General features: G+C 44.3%; 1 protein-coding gene across 5 annotated transcripts in view; it reads left to right on the top strand.

The window, feature by feature from the left end:
- The window catches only part of ZNF608 (zinc finger protein 608), a gene marked incomplete at its 3' end in the record, with an annotated part of 109,676 nt that extends 91,215 nt beyond the window's left edge, over nt 1-18,461 (top strand). For 3 of the 5 annotated variants that reach the window (XM_084881393.1, XM_084881391.1, XM_084881390.1), the window contains 7 exons: nt 7,185-7,272; nt 7,777-10,228; nt 11,853-12,270; nt 12,843-13,015; nt 14,564-14,717; nt 16,841-16,922; nt 17,485-18,461. In XM_084881393.1, the coding sequence (XP_084737519.1) occupies nt 7,185-7,272; nt 7,777-10,228; nt 11,853-12,270; nt 12,843-13,015; nt 14,564-14,717; nt 16,841-16,922; nt 17,485-17,491 (3,374 nt within the window). Of the gene's footprint in view, nt 1-7,184; nt 7,273-7,776; nt 10,229-11,852; nt 12,271-12,842; nt 13,016-14,563; nt 14,718-16,840; nt 16,927-17,484 lie in introns of those variants that run through there. The other 2 variants (XM_084881394.1, XM_084881392.1) reach the window with 1 other exon arrangement.
- Nucleotides 18,462-18,703: the final 242 nt, after the last annotated feature.

Here is an 18,703-nt window from a genome sequence, read left to right as displayed (position 1 = left end):
GAAGCTCAATGATTTTTCCAAATCAATACAGCTCATCAGGCCTCAGAACAAAGGCTGCAGGGGAGGTGACAGTGATGGAAGTGGCTGTGTGTTCTTTTGTGTAGTAAACCATAAGACCCATGGGGAAACAAGGTTTCTTTAGCCATGTTTTTCCTTTCCTTTTTTCTTTTAAGGCTTATTCACTGTATTCGGGGGGAGGGGGAGGAAAGCCTTTCAGATTTTTTACAAAAGATTTCCATAAATTCTATCTGATGATCAGATTTACTTTTGCAAGAGAAAAGCACATCAAGTAGGAATGAATACCATCTCTTCACATGTAGATTAGAACAGCATTTTGCCATTGCTTTTTGCTTTTTTGGTATTGGTCTAGTGTACTCACTTGGGTTAAGGCTTTATTTTTTTCCCCTTGTTATTTATGGATAGGGTTTAGGTGAACCAAAAAGAAATGTCTGGGTGCCCAGATTAACCTCTGGCAAATAAAGAATCATAACTACCCTCCCATAAACGAACCTTGTTCCGAATGTCCCGAAAAAATAATGCCAAACCTTAATAGGAATGCTGAACTGTCATCCGAGAGGTTATAATTAACGCAGATAGAGTGGTGCCAACATATTCCAGCCGCCGACAGAGAATGTCTATCCAAACCAGCAATTTTTAGCCCTTCAGTCCTTTAATCTTTAAGCTCACTGTGCTTTCATAAAGTAGTACATTAACACCAGAGCAGTGTGTCTCTGGGGTTAATGGCTGGGGTGGCAGCACACTAGGGCATAAAGTGTTTCATTACACTTCCCTTTGTTAGTGCTGCCCTATCTCCCAGGCTCCATTGCCATACACTGTTTGTTCAGATAAAGCCCAATGTTCAGGGTGACTAATCGCAGCACTGTGTTCCAGATGGTTTGATTACAGGATGTGCTTAAAGTGACTCTTCAAACATTCGGCCCAGCAGTGGGGCTCTTAAAAAAAAAAAAAAAAAAATATGGCATTTTCTGGTCATGTGACAACACTTTCTCATCCTAATGTTCCATATATACTTGGCATGGGTACTAGGAAAGTCCCTGCACTTTTTGGCTGTCTGGAATTTCATTGGCAACCTTAGTTGTAAATTTAAAATTTCCCCAAATAATTATAAACTCAGCGTTGTCCTTTGAAGAAAGACCGACCTCAAGGGTGGAAACTCTGAAGCCAGAAAACTGAACAAGAGCACTACACAAGCCCCAGCTGTTTAAAAAGGACCTGTGTTGGATACAACAGAACCACGAGAACAAGCCATTGGAGGGAGTTCAGTACAAAGGAGCGGTGATAAATCATACCTCGCACAATAGTCACATTGTATAAAAATATAGGGTAATACGATATCTGAAATATATGAACTTTATCTTGTACTCATGAAACCAGCATATTGTGGCATTTTAATTGTCACTAATGTTTCTACTGGAAAAGTATATAAAAGGAAAGAAATGTGTAAACTTTTAAAAAAGGGGCGTGTGGCATAAATGGGTTCTGTTTCATTGTTATTAGAATGGGGTTTCTGTTTTCTGCATGAGTGCACACCAAGTCCATCCAGATGTGCTAGTCTGCATCAGAGTTCCAAAAAGTTACGTCTGATTCCAGATTCGGCATTTGCAATGCTTGGCAGAGAACTTCTGTAGCAGGGATGAGGCACTTGAAAGACTCTGAAATGGTCTTTAAACTGTAATACAAACAGCTATGCTGATCCACTGGGAAATCAGCCATTTGCCCAGTTCTTGAAGAAACATCTTCACAAATACCAGAAACAGTAATTCATAAACCATATTTATAACCTCTTTGGAGCCAAATCTCTCCGCAGAGAATTTCTATCATCCATAAGCCAGTGGAAGATTATGCTTATTGAAAAAATATGGGAACAGTGAAAAGAAGTGACTAAAATTCAAATCTAGATTTTCTTCCATCATCACCTGGTAGTTCCTAGGTGCTGAACTATCTCTCTCTCTCTCTCTCTCTCTCTCTCTCTCTCTCTCTCTCTCTCTCTCTCTCTCTCTCTCTCTCTCTCTCTCTCTCTCTCTCTCTCTCTCTCTCTCTCTCTCTCTCTCTCTGCTGGGCACCGTGCTCACAGGTGTGCTGTGTGCAGACACTGTTCTTGTTTTCAGGGAGTTGTCATCCAGTTGGCAGACAGGCATACTGTGTGTAAGTGTTAAAGGGACCGTGTATTAGGTTAAGACAGTCTCAATATTGTTTAAATACAGTAAGCATTTGTTTGCTGCTCACCTCGTAGACTAAGTCGGTATTCCTGTCTGGTTATCCCAGTTGAAGGAGACCCTGTGACCTTCAAGGTTGTATAGTCTCCATCCCAGTCAGCCAGAAAGGTGAAGAGATCAGAAGAACATGGACGGGAGAGTCTTATGGGCCAGGCCTGGAAGTGACACACATAGATGACACATTTTCCTTTTTTAGAACTGAGGCACAGCATCTCATCTAACTGGCAGGGAGGCTGAGAATGGCTGGCTGAGAGAAAACATGGATTCTGTTGAGCTTTCATTGATGAGGGGACTGTATGGAGTGAGTGAGGACCCAGGAAGGAGTGGCTTTTTTTTGGGGCGGGGGGGGGGGTGTTGGGTATTGTGTATGATCTGTGTGACTGGAGAAGATTCAGAAGAGAGAACATTTGCCTTTTTCTCCATTTGGTCCTAATTCATTGGGAACCTTCACTTTCCCTGGGGATTTGGTCTAGGACAGCTTTAAAGTTGTGTTTTTCTCCCCCATGGGAATGAAAAGTGACATGCAGAATGAACGGTTGAGGAGACTTGTTTAGGCTGGAGGGGAAAATATGATCTGGAGAAGAGAATGTCAACATGGTCATTGTCCTTGCCTGGGTGAACTAGATGAGGGGTGGACTGTCCAGGCTATCAGAAGGCGCAGCAAGGACCACGGTGTTCAGGCAGGTTTTAGGTTAGAATCAGGAACAACTTTTAAACAAGACAGCTGGGGGATAAGAGGGCAGTCGTGGGTGCTGTGAGGGATGGAGGAAAGGGGACACACACCCACACGTATTGGCTTTCTCATCTCATAGCTCGTGCATCCTTGTGGCTTTGGCCCACCACAGTCCTCTCAGCCGTTAGTGCCTTGTAACCTTTAGGTTTATACACTTACTATTAACTTTCCCTTCCATTAATTCAGATTCCCAAATAAGTCCCTGCTTGGTCCCCACCGCTTCAGGCACTCATCACTGGGACAGTCAAGTGAGGCCAGGGTTGGATTACTGGTCTAGGAGCCTGGTCCCCTAAGATTACCGTCTGAGCAGGGACCGTGGGCAGGGCAGGCTCTGTGAAAGCCACATCCAGGATCTAGTTTATTGTGGTGGATTAAGGGCCCTGCTCCCTAAGTATGGGTAATATGCGAACTATGCTTCCACTTCTGGATTACAGGTTATTCTTGTGTTGGTTCTGTTCTAAGTCTTTGGATGGAGTGCTAGCCAAAATGTGATTTGATTCCACAGCACCAGCTAAGTGCCTACTGTATGCCCTGCAGATGCACAATAAATGCGTAACGGGCCTGCCCATCTCTCTGGGACCAACTTAACTGCTAAGTACTGACATGAGGAAATGACAGAACAGTGTGACCATGGACTCCTTCTGAGAGCTCAGGCTCTGCGGCTTGTAGAGGGAAGGGGCTCAGGCTGTCGAACACAGACCACATTGTTAAGTGTCCTGTAAGTAATATGCTTTATGGGGGCAGCAGCTTAGATTCTGTATCAGTATCTAAGACAAAGCCTTAATGCAAAGAAGAAAACCTTGTGTAGCGAGCATTCTCAAACCTTCCATTGCTCTCTTCTTACTTCATCGGTAATAATCATCAGATATTTTTCTAATAAAAATGTTATAGGGCAGGCATTATTAGAATTTTGTGAAAGACCATGCCCAGTCCATGGGTGGAAAGGGAGGATGACAAACCATGTGAGATATTTGAGAATATAGAGATGAAAAGGACTTGCAGAGATGGTCCCTGGAGACTAGCTCATAGGCTAGGGTTTGAAAGAATAAATATGCATTAAAAGAAATATTAAATCGTTTATGGAATAAATGCATATTTCTTTCCAATTTACATAAACATCAAGCCAGAAACATAACTCTGCACAGATTTATAAAATTCCAATTTGTGCATTTAAAGGACTAATTTTCATTTGGAGCATTTATTGCCTCAAAAGGAGTGGAGTCGGCTTTATGTGACCATGGGGTACGAGACTTCAGCAAAACGACAAACCATGTACAGCTTTTAGAGCTGAAACACCACCTCTGTGTTTGGCCTCTCACAATAGGATGTTGTCTAAACAGAGACTTCCTTACAAAGAAACAATACACTTTGTAGTTTATGAGAAGGTTCCTTGAGTCTTCATTCCACCCTACAGCAGCAGATCTGGCTGTGCAAACACACGGGAATTCTGGGCAGATAGAAATACTCTGGCATTGTGAAGTGGCTTGTACATATAAAGAAAAATAGACACAAGCACACATATTTAATTAGCTCTCCATGATGGAGACTGTTCAAAAAGTCCCCAGGAATAGAGCGTTTTAAATAAGGAGGGCAGAGAAATGAAGCTGACCTACTGAAGCCCTTTTGAAATTAAAAAAAGACTGAAGATTTTTCTTCTGCACCGAGTGCTAATAATACTATTTGTTGTACTAAGATAAGAGGTCTGCTTGTGTGGCTTCTTGAAATGGTATCCAGCGGTGTGAATAGCTGTACAGTGTGGAAGTTGCAACTGAGATTCAGTCTTTGTGACAGCTTTAAAAGGTACACCCGGATAACCACGGATTTGCTGGTTTGGGATCCCTGCCTTCCCACTGGCCTCCGTTTCCTTTGTCCTTTTGGAGACCAGGAATTCGGTTCTGCTGTTTGGAGCGGGCTGGCGGGCTGCATGGAGGTAAACCAGCACGTCACGCAGACCAGCTTTCACCACACAGAGCAGCCTTCGGTGATCCACGGAGCAGGGTCTGAGAGCAGCGCCCCGTCCCAGCCTGCCGGCCTCCGGGGCGCAGCCTCCTCCCTCCCCGGTGCTGCTGTATCCTCGGCTGCCGCCTCCCTGCTCCCCGTGGCCGCCCTGGGCCCAGCCAATCAGACGCGAGCGTTCCCAGCAGGCACCGGCCAATCGGCGGCCAGTATTTGCTGGAACCGCGAAACCCTTAGGGGAAAAGCAATAACAAAAGCCTTTCACTGCTGACAAATGTTAAGTGTCTGTGCAGACTTTTCCTGTTTTTAATTTTATTACTGCAAGAATGGAGGGTTTGTTGTTTCTTTCATGTTTCCTTTCAAGCGATTTTAATTATACATTTGTGCTACATCAGGGACTCTGGAACGCAGCGATTCAGCCTATTGCATCTAAAGCTGAAACGCAGTAACCTCTGGCAATACAGATATATTCCTGTACTGTAAATATAGCTGACATGCTAAAGAATTTTAAGCAGCTGTAAAGGTCTTTGACACCACACACAGTGCCCCAGAGAGCACATGATGTGAAAGCCAGCTCTGTCTTCCCCTTGGCCTGCTCTCCCGCCCACTCCCTTTTCCTGAAGGGATGTGCTCATAAAGAATCCTTTCCTCCAATTGTTGTCTTGTGCAAATTTTGACCAAATGCCTAATTACCATTGATTCCCATCCCAACGTGAATGTTATACGCAGTGGTGTTTTTTTAGAACCATTCCTGAGGGGCTTAGAGTGGAATCAACTGTCAGCTGAGGAAATGCTTGCTTTGCTTTGCCTCCTGCTAGCTTTTCCCTCCCCTGCTGGACTGTTGCTGCAGTGAGTAAATTCAGCTGTTACCTACGTAATAGCAACATGGACCATGTGGGAAACCATTTTTAAATCTCTTTTTGAGGCTTCTGAAAGGAATCATTCCTTTCCCCTACTTGAGTCCCAACCATTCAATAGTTTACCTGGTGTTAAGATGCTCCCAAGCAAATGAGTCTTACCTTGTGAGGTATTCCTTACCCATAAAGGAGTTCAATATAGGTGTTTTTTTTGTAAGATTCAAAATGGCAGTGAACAAGTGAGTAAACCAGCTAGAAATAGGTTTTGAGTAATGTCCCTTTGTTTCTCTAAGAAAGCTTGGGGGGAGAGGGAGTAGGTACAGAAAACAAAGGCTCGCTTAAATATTTTATTTCTTTACCCTAATATTTTATGTATGCCTCAACATCTAGGTCCTGGTAATATATGCTTCACAGGAGTGATTTTTAAAAACTGGCTCTTGTCCTCTAGTGAAAGAAAGAGGATGTTATATTTTGTTTCCCTGTGACATTTGGTATACTAAGTGCACTTAAGTTTCGTGATTCACAGATGCAGTGCTAAATTAAATCGTCTGTCTGCAAAGCAGTTGGGAAAAGCAAAATGGCTTGCAGGAAACAAGTGTGCTGGTTTGAGGTTTTTTCGAATCTTCTGTGGCAAATGCTTACTAAAGTTGACTCTAAAGATAAGCCCAAGAGCAAACCTATTGTGCACATTTATTTTCTTAAGAGGCCTATTTTAGGAGTCTTTAATATGAAACAAGACCAAACAGTGAAACAGATACTACACCAAGGCTGATTCTTGTCTTACAAAGCCAGAGAGGGGAGGATTAGGAATGATAAATCATCTGATTGTCTCTTATCTGGACTCCATGCCCCCTGCTTTCCTGCTGTATATCTATATTTGTGCACCCACATAATTTTTTTTTTTTTTTTAGTAAGTATTGCCATTATTTTATATTGTTGAATTAGAAACAAAACCGATTTCGTTCAGTCACCTTCTGGTTTAAGCATTGGTAACTGGCATTTAGTTTTTGTTGGCTGCTTGCCAAGCGAAAGCAATTATGTGTAATAATAGAAAAATTAAGAGGTGAGTGTTGCTATTTTACAGCAGGACATGGCAAAGACCATTTCCTTCTGTCAGCAGTATCTTGATTACACTCTCACACACAGCTTTACCCTTTTGTACTGCATGCGCATGGGTACACACACACACACACACACACATACACACACACAATTTCCTGTGGGTTTTCATTTGGGGTCACTGAAACCAAAAAGAGGAAGAATGCAAACCACAGCTTTTGAAAGCAAATGAGAATAGAACTTTGCTGGTAGAGCAGTAGTCGTAATAATAATAATAATAAACGAACTGTAACTGGAGTAATCTGTGCTAACCAGGGTCCTCCTTCATTCCCCACTCTGCAGGTGTCCTGGTGGTTAATGTCACGTGGAGGAACAAAACCTATGTAGGGACCCTCCTGGACTGCACCAAGCACGACTGGGCCCCTCCCAGGTACGCCCAGAGCCGTTTGTTTAAGGCTCTGTTTTTTCTCTCTCCCCTTTCCTCTCCTTCCCCCATCCTCTCTGCAAGGAAACTAGAGAGAGAGAGATGAATAATACATAAAAGCCTGCCTGTAATTGAAACCAAGCATAAGGGAAATGAGCAATTCAGGATTGAACACAGTAAAATGCAGATGCTGGATTTCTTTTCTGCCAGGAGATTGCTACTCCCTGCCCCTACTCTCTTTGTTTTCTTCTTTTCTCAAAATGGGAATCTGAACTGGATTGGAAACTGGCTACCTGAGCCGTTTTTCTTTGGTTTTCGGAGGGAGAATATAAGCTATTGGGAGCCTGCCCTTTTGCAGGTGTTGAAATTGTCAGTGAAAGAATAGGGTGTCTTCCTTATCTGGGCCCGGCCCTAAAACTGCTGGGGTGCCGGCTGCTCTAGGCTGCATTGTGTACTTTGTGATCTCACCTGCAAGCTGCTCATTTTGACGTCTGTTCCTTGCTTCCCTAGGTTCTGTGAGTCCCCCACAAGCGACCTGGAGATGAGAGGGGGCCGGGGCCGAGGGAAGAGAGCGAGGTCTGTGGCAGCCGCCCCGGGCTCGGAGGCCAGCTTCACGGAGTCCAGAGGGCTGCAGAGCAAGAACAGGGGGGGCGCCAATGGGAAGGGGAGGCGGGGCAGCCTCAATGCCAGCGGGCGAAGGACACCCCCGAACTGTGCCGCTGAGGACATCAAAGCCAGCCCGTCCTCCAGCAACAAAAGGAAAAACAAGCCCCCGATGGAGCTGGACCTGAACTCCAGCTCCGAGGACAATAAGCCCGGGAAGCGAGTCCGCACCAATTCCAGAAGCACCCCCACCACCCCGCAGGGGAAACCAGAGGCTCCCTTTTTGGACCAAGGCTGCTCCTCTCCAGTGTTAATCGACTGTCCTCACCCAAACTGCAACAAAAAGTACAAGCACATCAACGGCCTGCGGTACCACCAGGCGCACGCACACTTGGACCCGGAGAACAAGCTGGACTTCGAGCCTGACAGCGAGGACAAGATCTCGGACTGCGAGGAGGCCCTGAGCAACGTGGCCCTCGAGTGCGGGGAGCCAAGCACAGGCATGGCCGCTTACGACCAGGTGAAGGCGCCCGCGTCCCCCGGCTCGGGGAACCCCCCCGGGACCCCCAAGGGAAAGAGGGAGCTGATGAGCAACGGGCCAGGCTCCGTTATGGGATCTAAAGCCGGGAAGAATTCCGGCAAAAAGAAGGGCCTTAACAACGAACTGAGCAGCCTCCCGGTCATCTCCAACATGACGGCCGCTTTGGACAGCTGTTCGGCCGACGGCAGTCTGGCCGCTGAAATGCCCAAACTGGAAGCCGAAGGTTTAATTGACAAGAAAAATCTGGGAGATAAAGAAAAGGGCAAGAAAGCCAACAACTGCAAAATGGACAAAAACCTCTCCAAACTGAAAACGGCCCGGCCCATCGCCCCGGCCCCGGCCCCCACGCCCCCGCAGCTGATCGCCATCCCCACCGCAGCCTTCACCAGCACCACCACGGGCACCATCCCCGGGCTGCCCTCCCTCACCACCACCGTCGTGCAGGCCACACCAAAGAGCCCCCCGCTAAAGCCCATCCAGCCAAAGCCCACCATCATGGGGGAGCCCATCACCGTGAACCCAGCTCTCGTGTCGCTCAAAGACAAAAAGAAGAAGGAGAAGCGGAAGCTCAAGGACAAGGAAGGGAAAGAGACGGGCAGCCCGAAAATGGACGCAAAGCTGGGCAAACTGGAGGACGCCAAGGGGGCTGGGAAAGACCTGTCCGGGCATTTTTTAAAGGACCACCTCAACAAGAACGAGGTGCTGGCCAATGGATTGTCAGAATCTCAAGAGAGCCGCATGGCCAGCATCAAAGCTGAGGCTGACAAAGTGTACACCTTCACCGACAACGCCCCCAGCCCCTCCATCGGGAGCGCCTCCAGAATGGACTGCAACACCTTGGTGAACGGCCAGGCGCCCATGGCCCCGCTGCACGTGCTCACGCAGAACGGGGCCGAGAATTCTGCAGCCAAGACCAGCAGCCCTGCCTACTCTGACATCTCTGATGCCGCCGACGATGGTGGTTCAGACAGCAGGTCGGAGGGCATGAGGTCAAAAGCCAGCTCCCCATCAGATATCATTTCCAGTAAGGACGGCGTTGTTAAAGGGCATTCTTCAACGACAGCACAGTCATCTCAACTGAAAGAGTCCCATTCTCCCTATTACCACGGCTACGATCCTTACTATTCGCCGAGTTACATGCACGCGGGGCCGGTTGGCGCCCCTGCAGCTGGCAACGGTGGGAGCACGCAGGGCATGAAGATCAAGAAGGAGTCTGAAGAAGACGCGGAGAAGAAAGACAAGGCCGAGCAGCTAGATGCCAAGAGACTGGACCATCCCTCAGCATCCCTACAGCCTCAGCACCAGTCTGTGATCACCCAGAGGCACCCTGCCCTGGCTCAGTCCCTTTATTACGGCCAGTATGCCTATGGGCTCTATATGGACCAGAAGTCTCTGATGGCCACCAGCCCTGCCTACAGGCAGCAGTATGAGAAATACTATGAGGACCAGAGGCTGGCAGAGCAGAAAATGGTCCAGACTGGGAGAGGAGACTGTGAACGGAAAAATGAGCTCCCCTTGAAAGAGCTGGGCAAGGAGGACAGTAAGCAGAAAAACATGCCATCGGCCACAATCTCAAAAGCTCCCTCTACTCCGGAGCCTAGCAAAAACCATTCTAAACTAGGGCCGGCAGTGCCTAATAAAACTGAGGAGACAGGTAAATCGCAGCTTCTCTCCAATCACCAGCAGCAGCTTCAGGCCGACAGCTTCAAAGCTAAGCAGATGGAAAACCACCAGCTTATTAAGGAGGCTGTAGAAATGAAATCTGTCATGGACTCTATGAAGCAGACAGGTGTAGACCCAACCTCCAGATTTAAACAAGTAAGATTGTGGAGCATGGCCCCCGCAGGGAGAGAGCAGGCTGAGACTTGCGCACACATGTCTGGGCTTGGTGGCTAGGACTGCCTGGCAGGAAATAAACCAGAGGGTTCGTTAGGGTTGATTCCCCTTCTTTCGAAAAATATCTTAAAGGACTGTCTCAGAAGTTACTGTGTACCTCTGAAAAGTACATCATTCACAGTTTCCTACAACAAACTGTGGACATGTGCTTTCTGTGGTCCGTGATGCTGTTGACTAACTAACTGAATCTGACGTGGTCCCTTGGTTTCTTACTGCATCCAAAGTGAGGGAACTCTGCCGCAAGGCCATTGAGTTTCCTTCTGACTTAACACTGAGATTGAGAGTCTGATCTCTAAAATACTTGTTTTTCTACATTCCAAATTTCTGTTGGCATCTTGTAGGAATGTTAAAACTAGGTTCCTAAATTCCCATTTCCCACTCAACTTTTTAGTGAAACTTGGGACCCAAATGTCTTTCACACGGCACCTGGGATGCCTGGATGTCGGTTTGCACCTGTGTTAGTGCCCCACGCGGAGCTTGGTGCTGGGCGCCTGTGAGGAGAGGTGTGGGTAGATGTGCCTCGGGCAGTCATCCCAGGCCGTGCAGCCTGAGGTTACAGGTGCAAACACCTGGAAGTCGGTCCCATGAAAGCACACACGTGCTGGCACTTTCTGTCATGGTGCAGACATCCTGACTGCCTTCGGTTCCCTGAGTGTCCATTTTGGAATTTCCCAGCATCCCTCACCACCACTGTTCCCACAATTAGATGTCCTTGGTGAATCAGAGCAACAAAATTCTTTCTTCACATTCATTTCTGTTCAAAAGTCGGACCTTAGGCCCAACCTTGAATGCTCACTTAGGACCTAAATTCCCAGTGAGTTTATCATAAATGGGATGGGGGTCACATCCATTTAGGACCCGAATCTCCCTTCCTCCCCCCTCCTCCCAGGCCTGACTCAGACTGTGGCTTCCCAGGGCTGTTAGAAGGGCATGATTTGTAGAATGGGGTTATAAATGGTTTGTTTTCTAATAGAAAAACCATAATGTGTACTATTAATTTGAAATTTTGTTATGATTAAGGTATTAGCACATAATGAGATATGAGCCAACATAGTAAGCTTCAGCTGTGGGTGAAGAAAATGTATTAGGAAACCAAGAGTGTTTTCCCCCTAAATGATATTAATTGCTAGAGTAATTATTTGGATTTACTATTATTAGCTTGAGTTGGAATTTTAAAAATTCTTTTTGCCTATGTGAGATATTAAAAGGAAAATGAGAGTTAGATTAAATACATGTAAGGATGTTATTTAATGTAGAGAAATAACCTAAGTTTGAAGCCCATCCCTACACATGGGCAGCTGTGTGACCCTGGCATCACTTGGAACTTTAAAAGCTTTGCTGGTCCATATGTTTGCGCTTCTGCAGAAGTGATCCGTAATAATGCCTACCCCAGACATTATTCTGTGTAGGAGGGAAAGCTCTGTGCAGTGCTAGTACATGAATAAATGTTAACTTAGTAATAGTGATAGTGTTGTCACGATGATTAATGGTTTCTTTGGAAAAAAAAAATTGAAATTTTAAAACAAATCTTTTTCTAAAAAATCAGGATCCAGATTCAAGGACGTGGCATCATTATGTATACCAGCCCAAATACCTGGATCAGCAAAAGTCAGAAGACCTTGATAGAGAAAAGAAATTAAGGGAGGACAGTCCCAGGAAGACGCCCAATAAAGAGAGTGGCATGTCCGGCCTCCCGGTGTCCTTAACCAGCATTAAAGAGGAGCCCAAAGAGGCCAAGCGCCCTGACTCTCAGTCCATGGAGGAGAGCAAGCTGAAAAGTGATGATCGAAAGACTCCTGTGAACTGGAAGGACTCTCGGGGAACAAGAGTGGCTGTGTCCTCACCCCTGAGTCAGCATCAGTCCTACATACAGTACTTGCATGCTTATCCTTACCCACAGATGTATGACCCCAGCCACCCTGCATACCGGGCTGTTTCTCCCGTCCTAATGCACAGTTACCCTGGTACGTGTTGTGGGTTCTAACTCTATTGGAGGGAAGAGGCTGTGTTCGAATCTTAGCTATTAAAAACGCAGGATAAATTAGATGCTTCAAGAGTGACATTTGTTTTGCTTATTTTCCTGCTGCTTAAAGTCCCAAAGATAAAACTGATTTAATAGAAGAGTTCTTTAAGATGTCAAGAGTCCTCGGCTATTGTTTCCAGCATCTCGGATAGGCTGCCATAGCTGTTAGACTGACAGATACTTTATTGCCTGTGAAAATATTCTAAGCACTTACTGTCATAATCATTATAGTTACTGTTCCTTTCACTTAAGCGGACACATAAATGTATGAAATGGCTGTAAGCTCAATTCTGTTTATAACCTCCGTTCATCAGGATGAATTAACTGGGAGGAGAAAATTGAAGGACCTAGGTACAGTGTAACAATGATGTAGCCCATTCTTAACGTAATCCCCTATGTTAAGGTCTATGACTCTTATCCCAAATTCATGTAATCTAAATGGTTTTCTTTTTTTTTCTTTTGCTTTTAAGATGTAGCTCATAACTTGATGTGGCATTTGTTGTTTATCTGCAGGGGCCTATCTCTCTCCAGGATTTCATTATCCTGTTTATGGGAAGATGTCGGGGAGAGACGAGGCCGAGAAAGTCAATACCAGCCCCAGCATCAACACGAAAACGACCACTGAATCTAAAGCACTGGATTTGCTCCAGCAGCACGCCAGCCAATACCGCAGCAAGTCCCCTGCTGTAAGCTGCCTTTTGTTCTCATTTAGAAATCCTGGGTTTTAGGGGGAGGAAAAGGGGCATACTAGAGAACAGTCTTGAAATACAGTTGGTTTTGGAACCCAGTTGTGATTTCTGGATGCTGTTTTATCCAGATACATAAAGAGTGTAATGTTCAAAAGTAAGATGGTTTCACACGAGGGGGAAAAAATATTAAAGCGTATACAGTGGTCACAAGCTTTTCTATTGCAAAACCTATACTTTGCCTTGCCAGGAGGATGCATGTTAGGTGGACATTTAAATTCATAGGATCCATCTTTTGGTGCAAAATATTTGTGGTGCAAGGTATTTGGATGCACTTGCATGCCAGAGTGAGTCATTTGGCTCAGGCATGGTGGCTGCATCTGTTCCTTTTTGGCCTTGACTCTTCGTCATGTTCCTACAACTCACTGAAGTAATGCAGACCTGTGTCCTTGTGAAAGATGGCTCTCCCGCCCCCCTGCCTCCCGCCCCCCGCCCTAAAGGCTGTTCTGAAGGGAGACAAAAGAAAGGATGTGGTTGCTCCTGGCGAGGAAGAGAGGTTTGGAATAAAGTAAAATACAGCATCTGTGATGTGAATGAGTCCACCAGGGACTTCAAAGAAAGTAGAAAAGATGATTTATGAATCTTTGTCTGTGTGAACTACTTCTAGTGCAAAGATTTTTCTCAAGTGAGAAAAAGAATTTTAGTGAAAGTGTGGTTAAGCTCTGGTGGATAAAAATGTACAAAAAAATGCATGAACTTTAACCGAACTGTAATCTGGGAGAACAGAGCTGCTTCTGAGTGTACTGAAATGGGAGATTCCGGGATGCTTTTGGGAGACCTAGGGCAATGATTGGCTGTATCTGATAGTGGCATGTAATAGAATGCATTTTTCAATGGAACAAAACCAGACAAAGATATTTAAAATTGCAAGATAGATTCTCCCCACAAAATGTGAATGAAATAAAAAGGTAATCAGACCTTGAAGAAATTTCTTACAACTACTTCTTTTCCTTGACCACATATTTAAAAGTTGTTTCTAGCCAGGCCAGTGTTGCTCAGTGGTTGAGCATTGACCTATGGAACAAGAGGTCACCATTCAATTCCTGATCAGGGCACATGCTCAGGTTGTGGGCTCAATACCCGTGGAGGAAGCAGGAGGCAGCTGATCTATGATTCTGTCTCATCCATCATTGATGTTTCTATCTCTCCCTCTCTCCTTCCTTTCTGAAATCAATAAAAATATATTAATAAAAATAAAAGTTGTTTCTGGGAAGAAATTGAGTAGATTCTTAATCTAAAATATGGGTAAATAGAGAAGTCATTTGAGGAGATTATTAGTTCCCCTTTTGGGTGGACCAGTTCTTTTAGTGTTGACTTAATTCCAATGGAAACTGAAGCTTTTTTGACTTGATTTCAACTAATAAGTAATTTCAAGTATCTGTGTAATTGCTTTATAATCATTAACGTATATTGCTGAAAGGACAAAGGTGGTACTCCCACTGCTTTTTTGCGGAGGACTAATGGGATAATCTCTCTCTTCTGTTACAGCCGGTGGAGAAGGCTACAGCTGAGCGGGAACGGGAAGCAGAGAGGGAGAGGGATCGCCACTCCCCCTTCAGCCAGCGGCACCTGCATACGCACCATCACACCCATGTGGGCATGGGTTACCCGCTAATCCCTGGTCAATACGACCCTTTTCAAGGTCAGCAGCTCTATTGTTGTGCCTTACTTCCTTCCGCTCCGCTTTGGAAAGCAGTTGCCCAAACTGCCTTTCATGTCTTAAAGACCTTGAGCTTTGAGTTAAGGTTGGCTCTGGGGAGGGTTTTCAATATGTACTTGTTAGTATTTCCTAGTAGCAAAACTAAGGCTATTCCACACCTTTGTATTCTGCTAAGACACAGAATGGCTACCACTTAATAATTGTCACTTGTTGATGTTATCAGTGGCTTACTGTTATCTCGCAGGCTAAGGGTGGCGACCAGTGTCTGGGGCACAGACTATAGCAATCAGAAGATCAGATAGCTACTTGAGGGAATTGTGGAAGCAGTGAGGCAGGGTGGGAGGCTTCCTGAAATTGTCCTGATTTCTGCAGGCCTTTTCAGCTGCTCTTTTCTCATGGAAGTAACAGAAGTAACATGGTCATTTTTTATGACTTCATTCAGGGACTCTCCAGAGCCCTATACTGCTGTGACTCTTTAAAGATGGAGAAACATCTTTTTTAAAAAATATATATATTTATTTATTGATTTTTCAGAGAGAGAGAGAGAGAGAGAGAGAGAGAGAGAGAGAGAGAAACACATCGATGTCAGAGTGGAACATTGATTGACAGCCTCCTGCATGCTCTCTACTGGGGAATGAGCCCATAGCCCAGGCATATGCCCTCACCAGGAATTAAACAGGGGACCTCTCAGTGTCCAGAATGATGCCCAACCAATTGAGCCACATTTTACCAGGATGGAGAAACATCTCTTAAAAAGCCATAGAATTAACAGGAGGGAGCCTTGAACTGATGGTGCTGTAGTTGAGCATGTGCCATTTGTCCTAACTCTGTCACCTCCCAGCAGATGGGCCATGGCACCAGCTCTCCCAATAGATCACCTGCTAGGATTTTACTGTCTTCATTTTGGCTGCCACAAAATACCACAGTCTCTATGGCTTTAAACAACAGGGATTTATCTCCTCATAGTTGTGGAGGCTGGAAGTCTGAGATCAGGGTGCCAGCATGGTCAGTTTCTGGTGGAAGCTCTTCCTGGCTTGTAGGCGACTGTCATCATGCTGTGTGCTCATCTTACCTGTTTGCTGTGCTGGGGGTTGAGGGGGGGGGTGAGGGGGGGATAGGGAAAGAGGAGAGAGAATGTTGCTCTCTGATGTCTCTTTTTATAAGGACACAAATCCTGTTGGATTGGGGCCCCACCCTTATGAACTCATTTAATTTTAATTACTTCCTTGTAGGGTCCTATCTCCAAATATAGAAGGGGATATGACTTCTCATCAGGAATATTGTAGGGACACAATTCAGTCCATAGCTAATGCTTGTCAAGTTGCCTCTTACTCTGCTGTGGGAATACAAGATGATATGTTTGCAAGTGCTTCCAAAAGTGGGAAGAGCGCTACACTTGTGAAAGGGTCATTTTAAATTATTCAACTCATGTTACTTAGTGTCAACTCGAGTGTTAAAAGAGAACATAAAGGACATAGAAGGAGAGAGTGATCTTCCTTGGTTTGTTTCCTCTATTTTATCCGAAATTGTTTTCGATAGAATTAAAAAGGATTTTCTGTTGGTGTCTGCATGACATTTGGAGCTATTACGTTCTCTGTTGCCTTTCTCTTGCATGGTAAAAGTTAAGGCTATTTCTGAGTTTGGTTCACCCATTCCATGTACCTTTGGGATGCATTGTGTTCAAGCACTGAGGAAACTGTTAATGCGATAAGTTATTATGAAAGTATTGTATTCTAAGCAAATAGCATGTCATTTTTGTAATTCACTGTGACTTTTGCTTCCTGTTGTAACCTGGTGGCCATTATCTCTCCTGAGCTTCCTATTCAGGAATGCGTGCAAACCATTTAGCACCATGCAGAGCCAGATAGATGGAACTCTATATTCTCTTTGGGTAGCGATTAAGAAAACCTCAGAGTATTCATCAGAGGGACACATATTGGTTAGGCCAAGTGGATTGCAATCTGTCCTTGCTGCATGAAACATTTCGTGTGTGTGTTCAGGAAAAGACATACCACTGCTGCTGGGCCCCCAGCCCTTTACCACTGGCCTGTGTCTACTTGTGTCTTTCTGAATGTCTCAGAACCCTGTGTTTTCCCCCACTATAGGCTTGACCTCTGCCGCCCTCGTTGCCTCTCAGCAGGTGGCTGCCCAGGCATCTGCATCAGGAATGTTTCCTGCACAAAGAAGGTAACTAACTATTCTTTACATTTTTGAATCCGTTTTTTAGGTAGAGGCATTTCAATGGGTGGGAGAAGCAAGAACAGGCATTTTAGACCAAAAACTTAGGTCCCGAGGGTTATCTGTTGTTGAACTGAATGTGCTTTTATGCCACTATGCTTCACATGCAACTTCTATTCCACAGTCCTCATTCTATAGCTGTAATGTAGATCCGGACTTAATGGATCCATTGTTTGGGTAGTTTCTAGGGTCATCCTCAGAGCTCTGATAAAGTAATTCACTATAACTCCCTTTGTGTTTCTATGTTTAAAAATAAAGTTGCAAATGGAGAAATTTATTTTCATAATGTTAAAGGTAATGTTTGTTCTTTATTTTTAATTATCCCTCAAGTGCTTTTAAAAAGGGAAAGAATACATTTTTACAATGTATGTCATTACCCCGTGCTCATTCACTTTCTATGGAATTGAATTCCATGAATTAAATAGAACTAAAATAAGCCTATCAATCTCATGCTTTTCATATTTTCAAGTGTGTATAGAACCGTGTGCTAAGGTTGTCTTTTCTTTTGCAGAGAATAACAAGATTGGAAATGTACGTTGTCATGTGACTGGATCACATGGGGAAGCGCTTTATACAGACATCAGTTCCATGGTGTTAATTTGAAATGCCTTAATGGCAGGCAAAAACCAGTCATTTCATTTTTGTAAATTACAGATTTTATCACAGAGTAACAAATGTTGCTGTAATTAAACTTCTGTTTTATATATATATACGTATACATATATGTATATATACATATATATATATTCTTTACTTTTTGTATCAGTAACCAGGCTCGCACACACAGGGTCTGCTGCCAAGTTGCAAACCACTCAGTAAAGGAAATAAAAAAATGTATCTGTCTTGTTGAAGGGTGTTAGCCACAAAGGCTGCTTACTTCCTTTTCCTTTCCCTTTGAATTGTAAATAACTAATGTTATGTATCAGTGTGCCTGAACCTTGCATATCCTTCAGATATTTCCCGTAAGCCCCTCAGAAAGGCTAACTGTGATGATGACACTTGGTACAATTTAGACGTCTATTTGGTGGCTCCTGTTAAAGATGCATCAGTGTAAAATGTTCCTGTAGTCACTGTTTGTACTTGTGTATTGTGGAAAAAAATACTTTTGGAAGGCATGGGGTTGCCAGTACCACAAAAACTGTGTTGTACATAATGTAAAGATTAAAATGGGGACATAATGAGCATCTGTGAATAATGAGGTGTCATTTTTTGATAATCTTGAATGGCAAATAACCCAATAGCCTGCATACCAGAGACATCTGTGATTGTTCTATTACTTGAATAGTCCTGCAGTCCCCCCCTTTTTTTTTTAATGTTTACAATTATCCAGTTTTAGAAGAGCGAGACTTTAACGCCATTGCCTGGTTACTTGTTTTATGCTGTAATCTAGTTTATTTTATGTAAAATGTATATTGAATGCTTTCCTTTTTTATACCTGCCTTAAATAATTTGGCAATCAGAATTAAAAAGTTTTTTTTTTTTATAATGGCTTCTTGTCTGTGTCATGTTATTGCCAGTTGGCTGATGGTGATTCTAATTTGCAAAGAAAGGTTTCGGAATGTTATGAATGTGCGATGCATACAATATGATATATAGATAGAAACTTCTTATATGATACACAGGTATAATAGCCAAATAGTATATTTAATTCAGTGGATATATGCTTATTTGCTGGATATTTACACTGAATATGGAGTATAATGTTACTGCAAATAGGTACAAACATGTTT

The sequence above is a fragment of the Pipistrellus hanaki genome (genome assembly GCF_964339955.1).
Source record: "Pipistrellus hanaki genome assembly, chromosome: 4".
Lineage (NCBI taxonomy): Eukaryota > Metazoa > Chordata > Mammalia > Chiroptera > Vespertilionidae > Pipistrellus > Pipistrellus hanaki.
The sequence above is the reverse complement of the archived record's forward strand: the minus strand, read 5'-3'. Positions and strand labels throughout refer to the sequence as shown.